Here is a 20,406-nt window from a genome sequence, read left to right as displayed (position 1 = left end):
TGAATCTAGATCTACATCTACATCTTAATTAAATTAAACCTTTAACGGTTTATACTCGTTAATCTTGGTGCAGCTGTTTTAATAATATTTGCACAAGGCAATAGCTCTTCCAATTTGCTGATTAAATTATGATTGTTTTTTTCGAAGATGGTAAAATTAGGGGCCAAGGTTTATGAATTTTCTTAACATAAGTTATAACTAGTTGTTTTCACTTCCTATAAACAGGCAAGGAAGAGAAAATGTCTGTGTATGTGTATATATACTGTATATACAAACATGTATTTATAATTTCAATATCTTTGTGTTTATTGATCTTAATGGTAGTCTTTCTAAGGGTATGTATGTATAAATATAAGATGTGTTTGTTTACACCTATATACAGTATATGGTATATACATATACACAGTGGTGGAATGTAATGATGTACATTTACTGACGTACTGTAATTAATTACAATTTTGAGTTTCTTGTCCTTGCTTATTTTCATTTTATGCTACTTTTACTTCTACTCCACTACATTTATTTTAAATAGGTTAAGATACTCAGCAGAAGCAGTATACAAAGTAATTCAAATTAGCCCCACCTTTACCAGCTGTGATAGACACATTAATGCATCATTAGTCATAATCAAGTCATTTAATATATATGATTCTGAAATGGACCATTACACATAACGAGTACTTTGTACTTTAATAAGTATGTTTTGATGCCAACACTTTTGTACTTTTACTCAAGTAAGATTTTGAATGCAGGACTTTTACTCGTAACAGATTTTTACAATTTAGTACTGCTGCTTTTACTTAAGTGAAATATCTTAGTACGTCTTCTACTGCATACGTTACATACTGTAATTTTCTAATTTTATTAATGGGCTGTGAATTTACTCCAAGACAGCAGGGGGCGCTGTTAGCGAAACTTCATGTCTGCCAGGTCTACAGACAGCTAGCCTGCTAGCAAACAACAACAGTCCCGGACATATAGCGTCATAATTTAACCTAACAAAAAGGTAAGCCCGTCGATAAATAAAACAAAAAGCAGTAACATACGGACCTAAGTCTTAAAATCACACGATGAAGGCTGTTATTTTGTATGTTTCGTTGCAGCTTTGTTTGTGTCAATTTCCCCCACCTTTTTGTTTGGCTTAGGTTAGCTGCTAGCTAACTAGCTCGATCAGTTAGCTGGCGTGCCATCGGTTGTCTGGATTACTTACAGTATTTAGTTATTTTGAGAGGTATCGCAACTTGTCATCCCTGTATTGGATTTATTCTGTATCTGTAGTTTGTCTGTATGAGCACACTGGTGTTTACACGTAGTTAAAGCCAAAAGCCAATTCAAAGTAACATTGTCTGTATTGTTAGCAGGTTAAGTACCTGCTACTGTCACCGCCTACATTAACTGCAAACTGAGTTTCAGTCCCCAGCATCGTCTGCTACAGTTAAAAGGTGGCTACGTTTAAATGTACTTAATTATTATTATATATTTGTGGTTAATAGATATGTCAGTAACAAGAGGATTAATGTGCTGAGCCTTCATCATACTTTTTTATTAGAGGATTAAATGTACTGTCGTGGTTCATTTGAAGTAGTATGTTTAAGACTTGCACGTGTTCATGTTGTTATGGTCTGTTTGCTCAAGCTGCTCAGAAACCGGTGATTTGAACAGCTGTCATTTATAATTGCTTGAAGTAAAAAGTGGTCAGATAAGTTACAAGAGTCTGAAATTAAGTTTTTTTTTCCTCACCTGTCACTGTGTCAGGTCACTGAACATTTATATCCGGCACTCCTGCTTTTCTACACTCTTCTCAAATACAGCCTATGTAGAAGGCTTGAGAATTGTAAACACTGAGTCTGTGGCAAAAACGACATTTCTTAATATAACATAAGGAAAATCTATGTGCCATGGTTGCAGGTGACTTGACATGTTTACCTGCCACAGCCAACATTTGTATTTGGCAGGTGCTAATTTCATTCACTGGGTGTGACTCTGAATATCTTTTCAATATTGAATCTGACCATAGCTTTAAAAAAAAAAACTGTTTTGGAGAAGGGTTGATTCAATTTAATCCAAACTGGTTTGGCATAGTCTGATGCTGTTAGTGAGTCAGTAAATTGTAATGATTTGTGATGCTTTTGAACTCCACTGTAACCTGTGAGGCACGGCTTGGCTTTCTTGCAGTACTTTCAATCTCTACTTATCTTTTTGCTACATTTTTTCCTAATATTAAAAGTCAAAGTGTTGCCACACAGCAGATTTTAAATGGGCTTTAATTTAAGTTTCCTTGCCTTCCAGATATACTGAGTGTACATAACTCAGTTTAGCTGAGCTTACCTTTAGTGTGATGACCTAAAGTAAAATCCACTGCGTTTGCACATTTGGTCCACAGTGTAAAAAAATAAATGTAATTTGAAAAATGATGGCTAAAGTCTTAAATCAGTTTTCAACTCAACAATGCATTCATGAAAGTGAGTCACAAACACAGTTTTATCCGTAGTTAAAGAAATATATTTCTGGAACCTGATGTCAGATATCTCTACCCCAAATATGTAACTTGTATAAGTTAAATCAAATACTCAGTCCACATTTTCCAGCAGTCATAACACTCATTTTATTGTCTCATGATGGCATTAAGAGTCTGGTAATTACAGGCATAAACCATCCAGTGTTTGAGTTGTCTGCTGTAGGGCTCACTGGTGACAACATGATGTGGAGTAACAGTTGGCAATGAAACCTACATATGATGACGAATGTGATGTGGACATTAATAAGATCCAGTTAATACTAATTGTTTCTTAAATTACAAAATGTTTCTCCTATCATGATGACAGATTTTGTCACACTTTCTGTTGATTCATTGTCAGATACTGGCTACTTACTCAACAATTAATGGCAAGTGTAGGCAAACTAGATTACTTTTCAAACTTATGAATAGTTAACAATGTTTTTTTTTTGCGTTTATTAAACATAAAGGCAATCTTTTCAACTTTCCAGAAAAGCAAAACCACTGATTCATGATGAAGCTCAAAAGAAACAAATGGAAAAATAGTAATAATGTAGTTCCACTGCTCCTCAGATGACTCTAAAACCCCATTTTAAGGCTTTAATGACGGGAATACTTGCAGTGTATTGCAGCCTGCAGGGGTGTCTGCCCTTAGAGGTCAACACTTCAAGTGTAAGTGTTGGTAATGGTGTAAAGCAGGTGACTGGAGACATTAGATATGCATTGAGGTCCCTCCTGCCTTTAACCTCCCGTGCCTGGCCAAGTGAGGAGGGTTTTAGTGAGGAAGTACAGGGAGGAGGTGAAGCTTGGTCGCTAATGCTTTTTTGCCCACTCAAATCCCCTGCAATGTAATTGTGGACCTGCACAAAGTCCGGGATGAGAGCGAGGCAAGCTGATCGCTGTAGCAAAATCAATAGTTCATACCTCTCTGAGATTGAGTTTTTAGGAAAGGAGGAGCACCATGACCAAGGGCAGAATATGAAATCACTCCCACAGAGGCCCAACACGCGCTGTGCAATCGATCCCCAGTCCATGTACCAATTATGGTTTTAAGGTTTGTCTGTGGCTTACTGCAGTCCTCAAAGACCAAAGCTTTGGAAATAGACATTGTGTTCACTGACACTTTGACAAGGGTTGCAATTTTTTCATCCCCCTTGGAAATTGCCGTCTGAAATGCCTCCATACCTCTAGTCTTTAATTTAGAGCAGAGATTGATTTCTCCTTTCGGTCAGGGGAGTGAAGCTCAGGAAAAAAGCACTGTGTTCATAAATGCCACCTCATGCATCATATCTCTACAGATATACATTCATACGTTTTTAATTCAGTAGATTGACCTACATATCTAATTCTATAATATGGTGGCCACAAATGTCCCATTGATTGTATGAACACTGCTGTGAAGTTCAGGCTGATTTGCCTTCATAGGATTAATGTGAAATAGTCCAAACTAACCTTGTCTCTCATTGTTTATACACTTTTAACCTTTCCTCTACCATCTCCTAGATTTTTGTTCAATTGTTTTGCTGTTTGTTGTTTGATATTTTAATTGCATCCCATGACATAAGAACACCTTGCTCTAAATATTGCAGTCACAAATGATCAATATTGGTAATAAGTGTATAGATTGCGCGGTGACGAGTAGAACAATTTATCACGCTGCCTTTGACCTGTGCTGGTGGTAGTTTGTGTTTTTATAAACTGAAGTGTCTTTGATCGATACATTTGGTCGGTGTAGGTTGTTATGTCATTTAAAGTTAGAAACTTTAAGATTTTATTCCTGATCGATTCGGTTACCTTGCTGAAGAGTTGGAGGTGTGCAGCCTGTTGCTGCAGTTCTTCATCCAACTGTTCACTGTGGGCGAAAAAATGCAGAAAATAATCAATGTTGTTTTTTTTAGTCCATTTTTTTGTGAACGATTGCAGCCAGTGCTAATTGCAGTGACGAATACATTGGGTTTCCTGTGCCTCGATAAAATCCACCTCGTGTTTTGCCAGTTGTATGCTTTTAATGTGAAGCTGCAGCAGGTAACTTAATACAGCTCTGACACGGTGTAAAGACAATAAACTTAGAGTAAACATGGAGGCTGTTATCAATGTGATAAAATTGCACTGGATTCCATGCATGTGTAGTTTTTTGAGAATCCGCCATTCTATAACTACACTATAGATGATTACTGAGTGTAAATACTTGTAAACAATGGCCATGAATAGAATCAAAAATAGTTTGATTTTATGAAATTCTTAAGGATTATAACTTTACAATCTGAGGCTGATATGTGTTTTTATCTCTCTCACTATTGATGGACGACCTGTCCTGAAATCTCCGTTTGGTTCACACCTCAGTCCATAGCTAGTTTATGAGGACGCTGTTGTGTGCCGGGACTGTTTCGATGCAGCGTGCGTCTTCATCACAGTCCACCTGTCCACAAATCTGTATTTGATTTCTCTCTCATACCTCTGTTTAATTTTCTTTTGCCTCCATCTAACCACTTTTTCTGGCAATTTATCTCTTTGAACGGTTCCACAGACGGTGGCCCATCTTTCATTCGCCACCTGTTTTTCTATTTGGCTTCTCTATCACTTAACTTTTCATTTTCGTTCCCTGTAGCCCCCTTCTTTTATCTTCCTCTCAGTCCATCTTACCAGTTGCTACTGCTTAAGAATCAAGAAGACTTGTTGGTTCCCTCCAGTCATTGGATTCTTTTAAAGACAGTCTTGATCCTGGGCTGAACCAAACTTCTGATATGAATAGTTTTGCGTTGGCTCGACGTAGAAATGTAATTGGACAGGTGGTAGCAAAACAGATATACCTCCTTAGTCATTTTCTTTTTAAATGACTGGTGCTATCTGCAATTCATAAACAAAAAACAGAGGTTGCTACATCCAGTACATGGGTAAACACAACAAAACAAAAAAGATGAATAAATAGATAATGATGTACGTACTCACATTTTTCCCATTAAGACCGCCTTTTGCCTCGAGAACAAGCTTTGACTGTGACTTAGTGTTTAGAAGAGTGTTCAAGCGTTGAACATCCTGTCCCGTCCTAAAAGGTGTTCTATTGGGTAAAGATCTGGGGACTGCAGGCAATTGTACCACAATGTTCCTGTGTCTAAGATATCGTAGAAGTGTTCCAATTTCATAATACATACTATACAGCATGTGACTATAGAGGAGAAGATTCCTTGTATTTTGTTTTCTGAGATGTTCCTAAAGCCTGCTCGCTGTCGTCCATAACATTTTTATTTTTAGCATTGAATTGTGGAACAAAAGTCATCTGTGTGCATCCTGAATTGTGCCACTGCACCTATAAGAGTGATGCATGTCTGGTGTACATGCAGTAGTTTAATTTACTGCGTGGCGTAAATTAAAATTTCAGACACTTTAGGAATCGTGGTCATTTTCTATCATCAATGTCGCACAATGGTCATTTTTACATTTATAAAAAAGTCGGCACATTGCATTGTGGGATTGTTAGGAGAAAGTAGTGTACTTACCTTGGAAACATTTTTTCTTTTCACTGTGAGAATATTTGAAGGCACTATATATGCATATATTTCACACCCTTGACAATGAAATAAAATGAGTTTCAAAGGATTTTTTTGAAGCTGTAGTGTTAGAACATGTTGAGCTGATTTAAAGGGGCCCAACGAGTATTAAGAAAACAGTCGTTCGCATCATTAAGCCACTAAAATCAGTTTAGGTCTGTTCAGATGTCACAATTCACACAGCATCTAAGCAGCATCACTGTCAATGCTTCACCTCCATTCAGTGTAATCATCAGGAGCAGAGTGCTTAGCTCCCAGACGTCACGATTTGCTACGCTGCTTTTTGACCCAAATTGAATTTATGGATGAAGACATTAAAGGCTCTGGGTGAGATGGATTAAGGGTTAGAGGAATTGTGAAATAGAAAAAAAAAAACGATATTGAAGAGTGTAAAAATAATTGGCCACAGATCAACAGTATGAAGGCCCAGAAAGAAAGTGACTAGTATTATATAGGAGTGAAACACATTGTGAAAAACAGTCCATTGTCCAGCCCCTGACCTTGCAGCAAGATGAAACCGGTTTATGAATCTGGCATTGTGTCAAGATGGTGTCCAGTGCTGGGTAAATTGTCCTTATCCCCCACAAAAGGTGTAAAAAAAAAAAAAAGAGGGCAATACAGTACCTGTACACCTTTTATCACATTATTAACGACTTCTACTCTGATGCAAACCACTAGACTTTACTGCCACGGCTCGTCAACTGATGGGCATTTTACAGTAGTGGGTGTGACGTATTTTCACCTTCACTGGGTTGATAATTATGTTCCTGTATAAGTCAGAGAAAAAGATGTCTGCCCATGCTGCTAATAAGGGGTTAATAATATTATTATTTTAATAGAAAACCACATTTCATGGACAGATTTCCATTTCCTTTTTTTTTTTTAAAGGCTGAATAAATTCCTAAAACAGCTGTCCACTGTAGTAATACAAACGTAAGCAGGATGGTGTAGGTGGAATGACTCCCCCAAAATCGGCCACATCAACAGTGCGGTTCGCTGGCAAGCTATATCAGTCTTTGGCTACACAGACAATACATTGTTTGTTTTGGTATTTTCTTAGGATTTGGTTACAACAGACGTAGAATATATTCATAATGGGGTTGGGCCGGTGTAAAAAAATGCCAAATGCTCCCGAGTGGAACATGTTGAGACTGAGAGAGAAAATGTTCCTGCAGTGTGTACATGTTGCCTTGTCTACGTTTCTTTCGCTTACTTCCATTGGTGCTTTCACAAAATATTTACACAATGATATTTTTGAGAAATAATCATCAGTACTTTGAATATAATGACTAAGTGGGTGACGTAAAATAACAAAACTGCTAAAACAGTTTGGTATGTTCAGAAAATGACGTCACTTAAGTGTAAATGCAGCCTTTAAAACCAGGAAAATAGTCTCATAGGTGCAACGTTACCCTCGGCCAGTGGTTCCCAAACTGTCTGTGGCCAAGGCACACCAAACACCAAGCCAAAATCTCAAGACACACTTGTGTTCATATCCGGGCAAAATCCCCTCTATAACACATCGTATCACTGTTATCACTCTGTGAACGTTTATTAAGCCTAGTCCTTGTAAGAAGCTATTCTCCTTCACACTAGCAGAGAGCCTTTGATGTGTCACACTCCAATTTCCCACCACGCGCAGTGTTTCCCCTACCATTGTCTTGGCGGGGCGCTGCATTGACAGGAGCTCTTTTATTAAGTAAACTAAACGCTTTTGTTATTGATCTAATTTATGTGGACGTTGCTTTGCGTATTTACATTCTCTCCTCTTCTCTGCTTCGCGAAGGGCGGAGCTCCGCTTCTCACACACGCGTGCACACACACACCTACAGTCAGAGACAGAGCGGAGGAAAGGTAAGGAGAGAACTTAAAAAATCTGCGCCACGCACGGACCTCATCCAGCCCAGGCAGCGCCCCCCAGAGCAGTAAACCTGGGGGAAACACTGAAGTAAATTACAAACCTTGTGTACAGTTGAATGCAATAGGCCTAATTGTTTCAAAATCCCACGGCACACCGGGATTTGTCTCACGGCACACCGTTTGGGAACCACTGCCCTAGGCTACACTATTTTTTAATTTGCCAGAACGTGTCATAATGACAAACCAGTTTAAGCTCATACAGACAAGACAAGACCGGAAATCGACACAACTATAATAGTAACATTTTCCAGAATCATGGCATCTTCTATATTTGAAGCGTGCGTGCGTACAGAAGTGTGCTTCAGCCTTCCTGTGGCTGTGTGACTTGAAGGTAATTTGGGAACCTTGGACAGCCCCGGGAGGCAGCTTGTTTATTTACAGTTCATTTTTGAGACTTAATTGCAATTGCAGCGGCTATTGATTTCAGAACAAGCATGGGCCATCGATCTCCTGCCGTCCCCCAATGGGTCAGGGACAATTCATCTAGCCAAAACACCACAAACCTCAATAACGGGCAGTGGGGCTGCATGGCTTAAATGATATTGAATCTTAACTGGATTAATAAAAGATACAGAGGCTGTGTGTCGCATCACAATGAGCTTTTTTCAAAATGGCTTTCTGTGATTGCCTGCCTCTTTTGTTAGAAGAATGTGTTTCAGGCTGCTAAACAGGATTTTCAAGAAGATGGGATTTAAATTCTAACAACTAATCACACTCACATTGTCGGCTTCTAGGGGGCAAACTGCTTCCATCTGGCGTGCACTGATGCAGATGGACGTCAGGACTGAACATTGACGAGTGGAAGTGACGGATTCCTTCTCCTCACCCTCTTACCCCCGACACCTTCTGTCACGCTGGCAATGTCAAGAGTCCCGAGTCCCCCTCCCCCTGCGGAAATGTCCAGCGGGCCTGTGGCCGAGAGCTGGTGTTACACACAGGTACAATTACCACTAAAAACACTTTTCTTTAATGTCTAATAAATCAAGCAGTCTTTATTTAATATGTTCTCCTTTGCCAGATCAAAGTGGTGAAGTTCTCTTACATGTGGACCATCAACAACTTCAGCTTCTGTCGTGAGGAGATGGGCGAGGTCATCAAGAGCTCCACCTTCTCTTCTGGGGCCAATGACAAGCTGAAATGGTGTGTGAGCAAGAGAGCAGCTCTGTTTCATCATATTCTATAATCCAGTATTCATAGTCTTGCTGCAGTGTACAGGAAGTGGACTTGTGAGAAACATCTATGAAGTCCCACCCTGTCTGATAAGTATTACACATTTCAACATGAATGTTAGTACTTGCATATGAAGTTAATCTACATACATACAGAACTTTGTTCATATAATATAACATTGGAGGGAAAAGAGCTCTATTCAGTGCTTTTCAAAATAAAACTTGTACTGTCCACATACAGTGTTCATACAGACATTTCAAAATAAAATTCAAGGACTTAAAACTACTTTTCTTTTTTCAAGGACTTCATTCTCAATAAAATATGTTTTCAGAAATTGTGAATCGCTGCAACCGCGAGAGCATACAGTCAGAAATGTGCACAAATAATATTAGACGGATGGGTTAGCAGTATGCGGGATTAGTGGCGGACAGATACACATGCACACGATCAAACTCGAAAATATCATCTGACAGACGACGCTGAGGGCTCAAACCCCACAACAAGCGCTTCTCAAGCTGTCATTGTGACGAGCAGTAGGCATTCTCCCTCACAGTCACACTGGCACTTTACAGTGATACTTATCTGAAATTATGAAATGAACTTATATTGCACTCAAGAAACTGAAGTTGTATAATAGCAAACAACATGAATACTGTTTTATAAATCATTCATTTGCACTTTGTGGCCTATCAACATAGTCCAGTGAGGAGCGATTTACACCAGTAAAAATAAGTTAATACATTATTACCTCCCTTCCTTTTTAATAAGAGATCGTAACTATTGCACCCTCCTCCCCCATCAGGTGTTTGCGAGTGAATCCTAAGGGCCTGGACGAGGAGAGCAAAGACTACCTGTCTCTCTACCTGCTGCTGGTCAGTTGTCCGAAGGCCGAGGTGCGTGCCAAGTTCAAATTCTCCATCCTCAACGCCAAGGGAGAGGAGACCAAAGCCATGGGTGAGTCCACTGGGGAGCATGAACTTTTTAAAGAGTCACTTTCCACATCTAATATCCCTCTGCGGAGTTTGCCATGTTCTGCTTGGACTTGCACTTCTATTTGAGTGACTCCTCTGTGTCTCTCTGCTGTCTGCAGAAAGCCAGAGGGCATATCGCTTTGTCCAGGGGAAAGACTGGGGCTTTAAGAAGTTCATCCGGAGAGACTTCCTCCTAGATGAGGCCAACGGTCTTCTACCTGACGACAAGCTGACGCTCTTCTGTGAGGTACACTGCCGAGTCCTCTTCTGGGTTTATACCTTCTTCTTCTTTTTTTTTAATACAGTGCATTCTGGAGTATTGCATTTAATTTAATTTAATTTCTCTCCCTCAGGTGAGTGTGGTGCAGGACTCGGTCAACATATCTGGGCAGAACACCATGAACATGGTGAAGGTGCCTGACTGCCGGCTAGCGGATGAGCTCGGGGGCCTGTGGGAGAACTCCCGCTTCACAGACTGTTCCCTGTGTGTGGCTGGACAGGAGTTTCAGGCCCACAAAGCCATCCTGGCAGGTACAGACCCGAGTCAGACACACCCCATGAGTTGTCTTTGTTCCTCCAGTGCGTGGGTGTAATATAAGTATTTATAAGTTTACCCCGACTGTCGCTTGATCCCACATTTACTCGCACGTTAACATATTCGCATTTGCCCTCATATCTCTCCACCTCTTTGCTTTCAGCACGTTCCCCTGTATTCAGCGCCATGTTTGAGCACGAGATGGAAGAGAGCAAAAAGGTGAGCCCCTGGTCCACAAAGCTTTTTTTTTTTTTTTTTATTCCTAGAAATAAATGTGTTTTGTTCCTTTGTGGCTCACTCGGATTTTCCCTGCCGTGTTGAGGGGTTAAAGTGAGTGAAGGATTGTGTGCTGTCAGACGGCTGCAGCACAGAGCTGTTTGTAGAAACTGAACGATAGCGCACCTGAAATGAAATTGTCCTGCCGTACTTGGGGGTCAGGATTCATCCTTCACTGACAAAGCTGCAGAAGCAGAGAATTGCTTTTTTTCTTTTTCATTCGTGCACATGTGACTGTAAGAAATGAAATTGCAGGAGAAGCTGCCCAGATGTGTTTTTATTTTAATTTAATTGTTCAAACCAAGGCCATTTTATGTTGCAAAACCTTTTTGAAAGATTTAAATGTTGTACACTTATTAATATTAAAATGTAGAGGACGGATAGAATAAAGGGCAAGAAAATGTTTTTAAATTCTGATTTAAACATGCAGTAAATTGTAACAAAATGTCCATTATTAATCACCTGTTGAAATTCCATACAAAACATAAACTCTTAATGTGTTAAACCTTAGCAGACAATTCAGAATCACAAGGAATGCTGTTTTGTTTCCCCCTTCAAAATCCAACTAAATTGAGAACGGGTAGAATTGCTTTATTTGCTGCAAGGTTACTTTTAAGTGCACATTTGTGATCTACTTGATTGTCTTTACAAATATTATATTTGTTTTGGCTTTTTCAGTAAACCTGAAGCGCCAATCAAGCAGTTCATCTTTGTGTGGTTTAATGTTGCAAGAGTGTTTTAATTTGCAGTTCTTATTATAGTCATAACACATTTAAATAAACAGCATGATTTGACTTTAACAACTGCGTCGAGATTCAGAGCCCAATAGATAATAAAATGTTCTTTCTTATATTCCCTAATATTATACTGCATACTGTACAATTTCTCATTTTCAGCGTTACAAACAGCTGTTGTTTTTATGGAATATTGCTTGAATCGAACTTTTCCTTGTCTCTTTCTCTCAGAACCGGGTGGAGATCAACGATGTGGAGCCGGAGGTTTTCAAAGAGATGATGTGCTTCATTTACACAGACAAGGCTCCCAACCTGGACAAGATGGCTGATGACTTGCTGGCAGCAGCTGACAAGGTAATATAACGATACATACATCGTCGCCATATTGAGACGGCGTTACTTAATAAATACAATCTGTTGTTTTGGGTTTGTTTGGCTCTGGGTATTTTAAATCGACTGATCTCGTGGCATTAATGTCAATAATACTGCACACTGCACCGTACTAGGTGTGGGTGATGTTTTTTGAATATCGATGTATTGTGGGTATTCTATGTGGGATGTAGTATTCTTCTCTTGCGGCTCTCTTCCTGTCATGGACACACTCGTGTATGCAAACCTCCAATTCTTAAAAGACGTTGTTTTGTGGTATGTGCATACTCAGCATGAGTGACCTTCTGGCAAACGTGATCAATTATCTGCTAAAGGTAATAAGATTAAGTTCACAGTAACTAATTAACCATCAGGGCTTCACGAATGGATGATTTCACATTTATTTCACTCTTCTATGACATCCAATGTGAGACACAGTGTCGTACTGGATAGTCTTCATTGCAGATGTAACGTGCACACCATTTTGAAATGATACAAATATCACCTAACTTGTCACAGCAAATGCCACCTGAACACTGCTGAAGACAGACGGTGTACTGATCTCGCGTCTTCGCTCTTTCAGTATGCTCTGGAGAGACTGAAGGTCATGTGCGAGGACGCGCTGTGCACAAGTCTGTCTGTGGAAAATGCCGCTGAGATCCTCATCCTGGCTGACCTGCACAGCGCCGACCAGCTCAAAACACAGGCCGTCGACTTCATCAACTAGTGAGTTCACACGTCTTCACTTATAATCAGGTCTCCAGACTCACAGATCCTCAAAAGTCCACTGAACAGTTTGTCTCTGTTGCTGAGTCTGTACACTGTATGTTCTTCTTTATCCCGGCATTGTTACTGATGGTTCCAGACTCAGACACTCCTCACCCCCTCGCCTCATCCCTTGGTGTCACAGTTAATCATTAAATTTCACATGTCCCCTCATGGAGTGGTCTGATATTATTAAACCCCGTTGAGGCTTTCAGAGGGATCAGGACAACCTGACTCCTCACTAAGTCTGCTTTATCTGTTGACTCGGATAATTGTGTGATAATAACTCTGAACACGTGTCTGTGCTGATGTTCAGCACATATTCCTTCAGATTATTTCCCTCCTTTAAACTACATCATTTATATTTATAGAGCTGAAACAATTAGTCCATGAGTTAATCGGCAGAAAAAGAATCGGGACAAATTAAGATGTCTGATCAGATCAGCAAAGATGCCAAAAGTTCTCACAGCGTGGCTTACCGGGAGCTTGCAGCTGCACTTATAGAGACACTACGGCCTCTGCAGGAGTCGGAGATGATGGAGAAACAACAGAACTGGAAAATCCTCCTGCGTCCCTGAAGTCACTGTGTGGCAACATTTTGCCTTCCCCGTGAGTTATGTAAACGAGAAACGCATCGTTGACAGAAAAACTAGAGTTTGTAGGCTGCAGAAGAATTAGAAAATGTAAATGACTGTTGTCAGGGCATAAAAGCAATGTTAGCGCCGCTGCTCATCACACAGGAGAAGGAGAGGAGGAGAGGAGACGTGCTGAGAATTATTAACGTTACGGTGGATCGTCTGTGTTTTAATGACGGAGAGCCTTCAGATATGACCTCTGGCCCTCAGTTCAAAAAAGAAAAATGTAATGTTTAAATAGAACATCTAATCGTGACACCCCCTGTTATTAATACCTTTACATTTTCCCTGAACTAATGTTTTTATTTTCTGTCCTCCAGCCATGCTGCAGAGGTGATGGAGACAGCAGGTTGGAAGTCGATGGTGGCGTCTCATCCACACCTGGTGGCCGAAGCGTACCGCTCCCTGGCCTCGGCCCAGTGCCCTTTCCTTGGACCCCCACGCAAGCGCCTCAAACAATCCTAACAGCAAGACGTCTACACTCATGCATACGCACACACATGCAAATACATACAAAGACACACAGATTCCCCCCTCACGCAGGGACGACCTTTCCCCTTGCTGTTAACTACTACACTACCTACAGCCTCCCCCGAATCTCCCCCTTCTGCCCCATCCAAACCTGCTGTATTTAGTCTCTTCTAAAGATGGAGGGAAGAAGAAGAAGAAGAAGGAGGAAGAGGAAGTGGAAGAGAGGGGCAGGTGGGCTCGTGAAGTGGATGTTTGTTGTTTACAAGAAAAACCACAACACCCCTCCCCCTTTCTCCTCGGCTCCGGCTTAGTGAGGTCTGAGATTGTGCTCTTTTCCGTTTGTGAAAACTAAATTCCCTCGACATCCTGTTCGCTCCTACTTTGGAATCTGTTCGGGAGGAAGGACTGGACACAACAGCCCGAAAGGAGCCAACCGTCTGGAGGCTTAAAGGACACGTGCAGATAAATGAAGTCTTTAACTGTTTTATCATATGGCTTCTTTTTGCTCTGGTCTTAGTGTTTGGAGTAGAGCAGTCTGAAATGTCCCCCAAACTAACAGACACGTGGGCCTGTGAGGGACAGAAGAGGAAGAAGTGGGCCTGTTAGTTACAAACTAGAAGCCCCCCCCCCCCCCCCCCCGCAGAGAAAGACAACAAGGGCTAGTCAAAAAAGCAGATCTGGGACAAACTCATCGTTAATTCTCCCAAAGAAAGTTGGGAAAACATTGCACTAAAGTCACAGGTCACCCCCTCGTCAACCCTTACCAGCAGTAAAGTAGAAATACTGTAGGCAAGCACACATTGAAGCGAGCGTCATGGACTAAAGACCCAGCTGGACCACCAACAAGTACCCTTTAAGAAGATTTATCAGCCAGTGACAGAAAAACACATGTACTCCCATATAGAGCTCTGCTTCATCTGTGTCCGTTCCATTGTTTTAATAGCGTGGGACAGTATAGAGAGGATACAGAAAATAGCAACGCACAAGTGGATGTCACTCGTGGGGAAATTGTATTTTGCGTGTGGATCTGTCTTTGGAGAGAGAGAGAGAGAGAGAGAGCGAGAGAGAGAGAGAGAGAGATATGTCGACGGAAAATCAACCGGGAGACAAAAAATGGTCAGGAAGTACAAAAATAACATTAAGATTCAATCGGGCATGTTAATGTTCTTTTATGGCAAATTTCTTATTTGTTTTTTTTCCCCTCCGAACTGTCATTTCTATTTTTTTCATAGGAATGTGTACAGACACCAGTGTTTTTGGAAGCTGTGTAAACAAAAAGCATTTTCAACCGTGAAATTAAAAATAAAAGCGGACATGTTTTCTTTGCAGGCATGAAGACTGAGGGGGGAAGTGAAATTGAAATGAACACGTTTTAATGTTCAGAGGAGACAGAATGTGAAAAGAGGCACACCAAGGCAAACCACATTGTAATACGTTTGAAGTTATCATTTGAACCTGGTGGAAAATGGTAATTGATCGAAGGAACTGTCGTTTCTTTCCTGTAGATATTGCTGGTTATGAGAAGTGACACTTAGTTGTTGCCATTTTTTTGTTCCCGAAAGATTAAACCACAACTATTTTGTATTGAATGCAATGCAAACTTCGTCTGGTATTTTTGTATGAATTTTGTGTTTTTTATATTTATTATTTTCAGCTTGTTATAATACTTATGTACTTTTATTTAGGTGCCGTTTAATGTAGGGCTTCTACCTTTTTAATGGAGTATTTGAATATTGCACTATCACTAAGTTACTTAAAGGATCTATATACTTCCTCCGTGTGTGTGTGTGTGTGTGTGTGTGTGTGTGTGTGTGTGTGTGTGTGTGTGTGTGTGTGTGTGTGTGTGTGTGTGTGTGTGTGTGTGTGCTCTGTTTCAGAAAAGGTTACTTGATTGAACTTTAATAACTTGGTCACACGTCCACACTGCTGTTCTGCAGGACCAATCATGGCACAGCGCTCTCGCAGCCAATGGGAAACCACATTTCTGAAGTTTCAATTGCTGCCAGATTAACTAGACGTGTAACTATATTTAGTTTTAAATAAGGAAAACATTTATTCATTTTCCCAACCAGCTGAAATATTAGGTTTTTAAGGGAATACTTTTATTCGCGTGTTCGCTTGAATAACATTTAGTTTTTCTCTCATGAACCAAGAATCCAAAAAACAAATGATGCTCGTTTCACAACACCAAAACATCTGTTTACTAACTCACACAACTCGTGCAGTACACGTCATTTATCCAGTCATATACTCACTACAAACGCTAAAACCTTACTATTTATGAGTTTTTAAACGGATGTTTTGTTCAATCTTCAGTGGCCACAGATTGCTTTAAAATACTTTGTGTCGGTTTTAGTTTTTAATCGTATTAGTTTTTTATTGGACAACACACAGCAAAGAGTGTAACGAAAATACACGAGAGAGAGAAAGGATGACATGGCAGAAGTGTACAAGATAAATGTAAAATAAGAGATTTGCATGGTATATCCTAATATATGCAGTATATATATATAGTCTTATCTCTTAGGTGTTACAAACTAAAACTATATATTAGCCCTTACAAACCATAAAACTCGCTATTGTCTAGTTTCAGCAGATTTTCAGCTTTCATGAGAACGTCTTATAAAAAAGAAGAACATCCTGAGTACTACGTAGCTCCTCTCATCTGCTCTTATTCGTTTTATGTGAGCGTAAAGGTTGTGATGAGCACTTTTCACAACTTTCTGTCATAAAGCCAAACGATTGATTGATTAGTATCGTAAAACAGAATTGTCACATCGATCGATACAGAAAATAATGTTTTCTTTCCTAATTATATGGATTTCATACAAACAATCTAATACAACGCTTGTAGTCTACAACAAGTAAGATATTGCACTAAAACATACTTTGAAGGTTAATTGTAAGACAAACATTCCTTTGAGAAATGCTAAAACTTTGCTTTAAGCTGCTCACACTGGATTGATTGACACATCATTCTCCCCTCGTGTCCTTGACCTCTGGTTAACCTGTGGGCAGGTAGGCTCCTGGATTCTGGTAGCTGTAGTCTGGACACACTTTTTGCACCAGTCTGTAGTCTGTGCTGTAGAAGGACACATAGATGCAGATGACCTGGAAGGGTTTGGAGCACATCCAGGTGACGTGGCTCTGCGTCTGCTCCTGAGCGCAGGTCTTGGACGGGTCGTAGTTACACAGCATCACCTTTTTGTTGCGCTCCGTCTTCTCGTAGTCCACTCTGCAGTTGAACGTCTTCGAGTCTTTGGGGTTGACCACGCTTTGGCGCTCCAGATCAAACTCCACCTCTTTCACGGGCGGGACGAGGCTGACGGACACGTTGCCCACACCTGTGGAGTTGTGGCGGAAGTAGACTCCCAGAGAGCCGTTCCCGTGATCCACGATCTTGCCCATTATCAGCAAATTCAGTTTGACGGTTTTGATGTTTGAGTAAAAGTCCCCCCAGCTGAACGTCCTGGAGAATTGAGATGCTCCATGGACCTTCATGATGGGACGGAGCTTTATCTTTAGGGACGGGTTGGAGTGTGACTGGGAGTTTCCTCCAAGTATTTGCAGAAGTCCCTGCTTTGCAAGAGGAATTAAAGGGCTGATGCGGAGTTTGGTGTTCTGAATCAAACCCCCAGTCTGCAGCGCAGAGTCTCTCTGTGAAGAAGAGTCTCTGATGAGTTCAGGTGATGCTTTCTTGCTGAAGGTAAATTTGTCATAATGTTGCCCAAGAACCAACTGGACAGAAAAACAGGAGAGAAATGAGTGGACATTAATAAGAATAAGAATAAGAATCTATTTTATTTTAAACCACTGCCCAAAAATAGAAAGACAATGATGAAAAATACTTTCCAAATGTGCTTGATTATACAAGTATTGACTTAAAAACATACTCAAGCATCAAAAGTAAATGGACTGCATTGATATTTAACTACACACAACTACTGTTGTTAAATTAAACTCCAAAAATGCATCATATTTAATTATTTTGGCATGTATAACTGCAAAATATCTAATCATTTTACAGAGGTGGCATAAAACATTATTACTACTATGTAAAATATAGCTGAAAATATTTACAAAACAGACTTACAAACAACACTTCTTGAGTAAAAACACTTTTCTAATTTCCACCTGCTTGCTCATTCTTTCCCTAATTTAACATTTAAGCATCCTTTTACTTACCAAACAGAAGGTTCCTTCCAGAAGTACCAACACAAAGCACCGCCGGGCGAACATCTCCATATTGCATAAATTCCTGTCTTAAGATCCATCCATTCACCTGAACTTCATTCAGGCCGAGTTAAGTTTTGAAAGTCCATGTTGAACATCTTCATCCACATTAAACGCTGGGAGATATTTAGCAGCAGGAAACCTTCTGTGTGCTGCAGCTTCCACACACAGCACACACTGGGAGGCTTTGTCAGATCTCAAGGTTTTTAACACTCAGTTTTGCTGTGTGTGCCCTTCTCTACTGCTCTCTCTCTCAACCACTCCCCCCCACCAAACAATTTCCACCCGTTGTGTACAACAGGCATAGATAGGCGCGCGAGCGAGCGAGAGCGAAGCGCAGCGCGCGCCGCCGCGAGAGAGAGACGAGAAGATGAGCGGGAGAGAGAAGACTGAGAGCGAGAGAGAAGAGGCCCAGAGGGGAGAGAGAGAGAGAGGATCGAGTAGAGAAGAGAGAGAGAGAGAAGACGAGATAAGGATAGGAAGAGGAGAGGAGAGAGAGAGAGAGGAAGAAGAGCAGAGGAGAGGAGCAGGGAGAGAGAAGAGAGATTAATCAATAGATAGAAGAGAGAGAGTAGAAAGAGACGTAGATGAAAAGGCGAGAGAAGAGAGAGAGGAGAGAAGAGAGGAAGAGAGAAGGGAAGAGAAGAGAGAGAGAGAAAGAGAGAGGAGGAGATAGAGATAGAGATAGAGAGAGGAGAGATGGAGGAGAAGAGAGAGAGAGAGAGAGAGTAGAGAAGAGTAGATACTATAAGTGAGAGCGATCTCTATATGAGATATAGTAGAGGCTAGAAATAGAAATACGGATATATAGAGTAGAAAAATAGTATTGATGAAATACAGAGAGAAGAGGGAGAGAGGACGAGAGGAGCGAGGAGAGAGGAGAAGAGAGAAGAGAGCAGAGTATGGAGAGTATACTTATAATAGAGTATAGTGAGAATAAATATGATGGGTTGAGAAGGAGGGCATGAGAGAGAAATTGGGGGAGAAGAGAGAGTAGAGAAGAGGAAGAGGAGGGGAAGAGAGAAAGAGGAGGGAGAGAGGAAGACCGGAGAGAAATAAACAAAAGATATAAGGAATATAATAGAAGTGCAGATATAGAGATCTATTTAGAAAAGAGATAATAGAAGGTAAAACATATAGATAGAGGTGGGGAGAGAGAGAGATGGGTAGAGAGAGGAGAGATAGGATAGAGATAGTAGATAGATATAGATCTATATTATAGATATATCTATACCACATATATATCTTCTTATATATATATTATATTATATGATATATCTTTTTGTTGTTTAATATCTATATATCTTATACTAAGATATATAGATACTAGTATCTATAATGAGTCATATGATATATTGATATAGTATAAATACTATATATATATATCATATGATAGATACTATATGTATAATATATATATATATATATATAATATATATAGATATATTAAACTATATATAATATATATATATATTGGTATATATAGGAAAAAATATATATATATATAATATATATAAATATATATATATATATATATAGATATAATTATATATCTATGATATATTAGTATTATATAGATATAGATATAGATCTGTATCTATATATATATATATATACATATATATATATATCATATATATAATATATATATGATATATATAGTATATATATATATATCTAGTTCATATCTATATATATAATCGATTATAAGATATATATATAAATACTATATCTAATATATATTAGTATTTATAAATACTTATATTAACTATATAAATATATATATCATTATATCTATATATATTATATTAATATCATATATATATATATAGATATAATTAGATAGTCTATATATATGTATAATATATATCATCTATATATATATGACTCTATATATGATTCTCTATCTCCCTATTACTCTCTTTTAGCTTCTCTCTCTCTCTCTATCTCTCTCTCTCTCTGTTTTCTCTCGTCTATTCTCTCTCTAGTCTCTCTCTCTATATATCTCTTATCCATCATATCTCTCTCTCTAGCTCTATCTCTCTCTCTCTTTCTATCTTAGCTCGCTATATCCCCCTCTCTCTCTCTCTCATCCCTCTCTCTCTCTATCCTCTCTCTACCCTCTCTCTCTCTCTCTCTCATCTCTATGAGAGAGCGGCTAGAGCTCTATCTAGCTCATCTCACTAGATATATCTCTCCTCTAGCCCTCCGGATCTCTATACTCTCTCTATCTCGCTCTCTCTTAGCTCTCTCTCTCTCTCTCTCTGTCTCTCTACTCTCTT

General features: G+C 39.7%; 2 protein-coding genes across 3 annotated transcripts; one reads left to right on the top strand and one right to left on the bottom strand.

The window, feature by feature from the left end:
- The first annotated feature begins 878 nt into the window (after positions 1-878).
- On the top strand, positions 879-15,485 carry LOC115024303 (speckle-type POZ protein). The gene is made up of 10 exons (XM_029455768.1): positions 879-1,006; positions 8,700-8,903; positions 8,984-9,105; positions 9,938-10,089; positions 10,226-10,353; positions 10,460-10,637; positions 10,805-10,860; positions 11,883-12,005; positions 12,604-12,746; positions 13,741-15,485. Exons 2-10 carry the CDS (start codon positions 8,826-8,828, stop codon positions 13,883-13,885), a joined length of 1,125 nt encoding a protein of 374 aa, XP_029311628.1. The 5' UTR covers positions 879-1,006; positions 8,700-8,825; the 3' UTR covers positions 13,886-15,485.
- Positions 15,486-16,177: 692 nt separating this feature from the next.
- On the bottom strand, positions 16,178-18,288 carry LOC115024316 (neurexophilin-1-like). Of its 2 annotated transcripts, none has more exons than XM_029455784.1 (2): positions 18,077-18,288; positions 16,178-17,629 (listed from the first exon to the last, which is right to left on the bottom strand). In XM_029455784.1, exons 1-2 carry the CDS (start codon positions 18,134-18,136, stop codon positions 16,895-16,897), a joined length of 795 nt encoding a protein of 264 aa, XP_029311644.1. In that variant the 5' UTR covers positions 18,137-18,288; the 3' UTR covers positions 16,178-16,894. The 2 variants fall into 2 exon arrangements, with proteins under 2 accessions (XP_029311644.1, XP_029311645.1); XM_029455785.1 differs by having other exon boundaries at positions 16,178-17,548.
- Between the last annotated feature and the right edge of the window lie 2,118 nt (positions 18,289-20,406).

This window comes from Cottoperca gobio, chromosome 19 (genome assembly GCF_900634415.1).
Source record: "Cottoperca gobio chromosome 19, fCotGob3.1, whole genome shotgun sequence".
Taxonomy (NCBI): domain Eukaryota; kingdom Metazoa; phylum Chordata; class Actinopteri; order Perciformes; family Bovichtidae; genus Cottoperca; species Cottoperca gobio.
The sequence above is the reverse complement of the archived record's forward strand: the minus strand, read 5'-3'. Positions and strand labels throughout refer to the sequence as shown.

Excerpts from the sequence above, each read along its gene's own strand:
- LOC115024303 (XM_029455768.1), top strand. The coding sequence starts at position 8,826 with ATGTCAAGAGTCCCGAGTCCCCCTCCCCCTGCGGAAATGTCCAGCGGG. Across the intron at positions 10,090-10,225 it reads AGAGGAGACCAAAGCCATGG|AAAGCCAGAGGGCATATCGC; the intron begins GTGAGTCCACTG and ends TGCTGTCTGCAG. Across the intron at positions 10,354-10,459 it reads AGCTGACGCTCTTCTGTGAG|GTGAGTGTGGTGCAGGACTC; the intron begins GTACACTGCCGA and ends TCTCTCCCTCAG.
- LOC115024316 (XM_029455784.1), bottom strand. The coding sequence starts at position 18,136 with ATGGAGATGTTCGCCCGGCGGTGCTTTGTGTTGGTACTTCTGGAAGGA. Across the intron at positions 17,630-18,076 it reads TGGAAGGAACCTTCTGTTTG|TTGGTTCTTGGGCAACATTA; the intron begins GTAAGTAAAAGG and ends TTTTCTGTCCAG.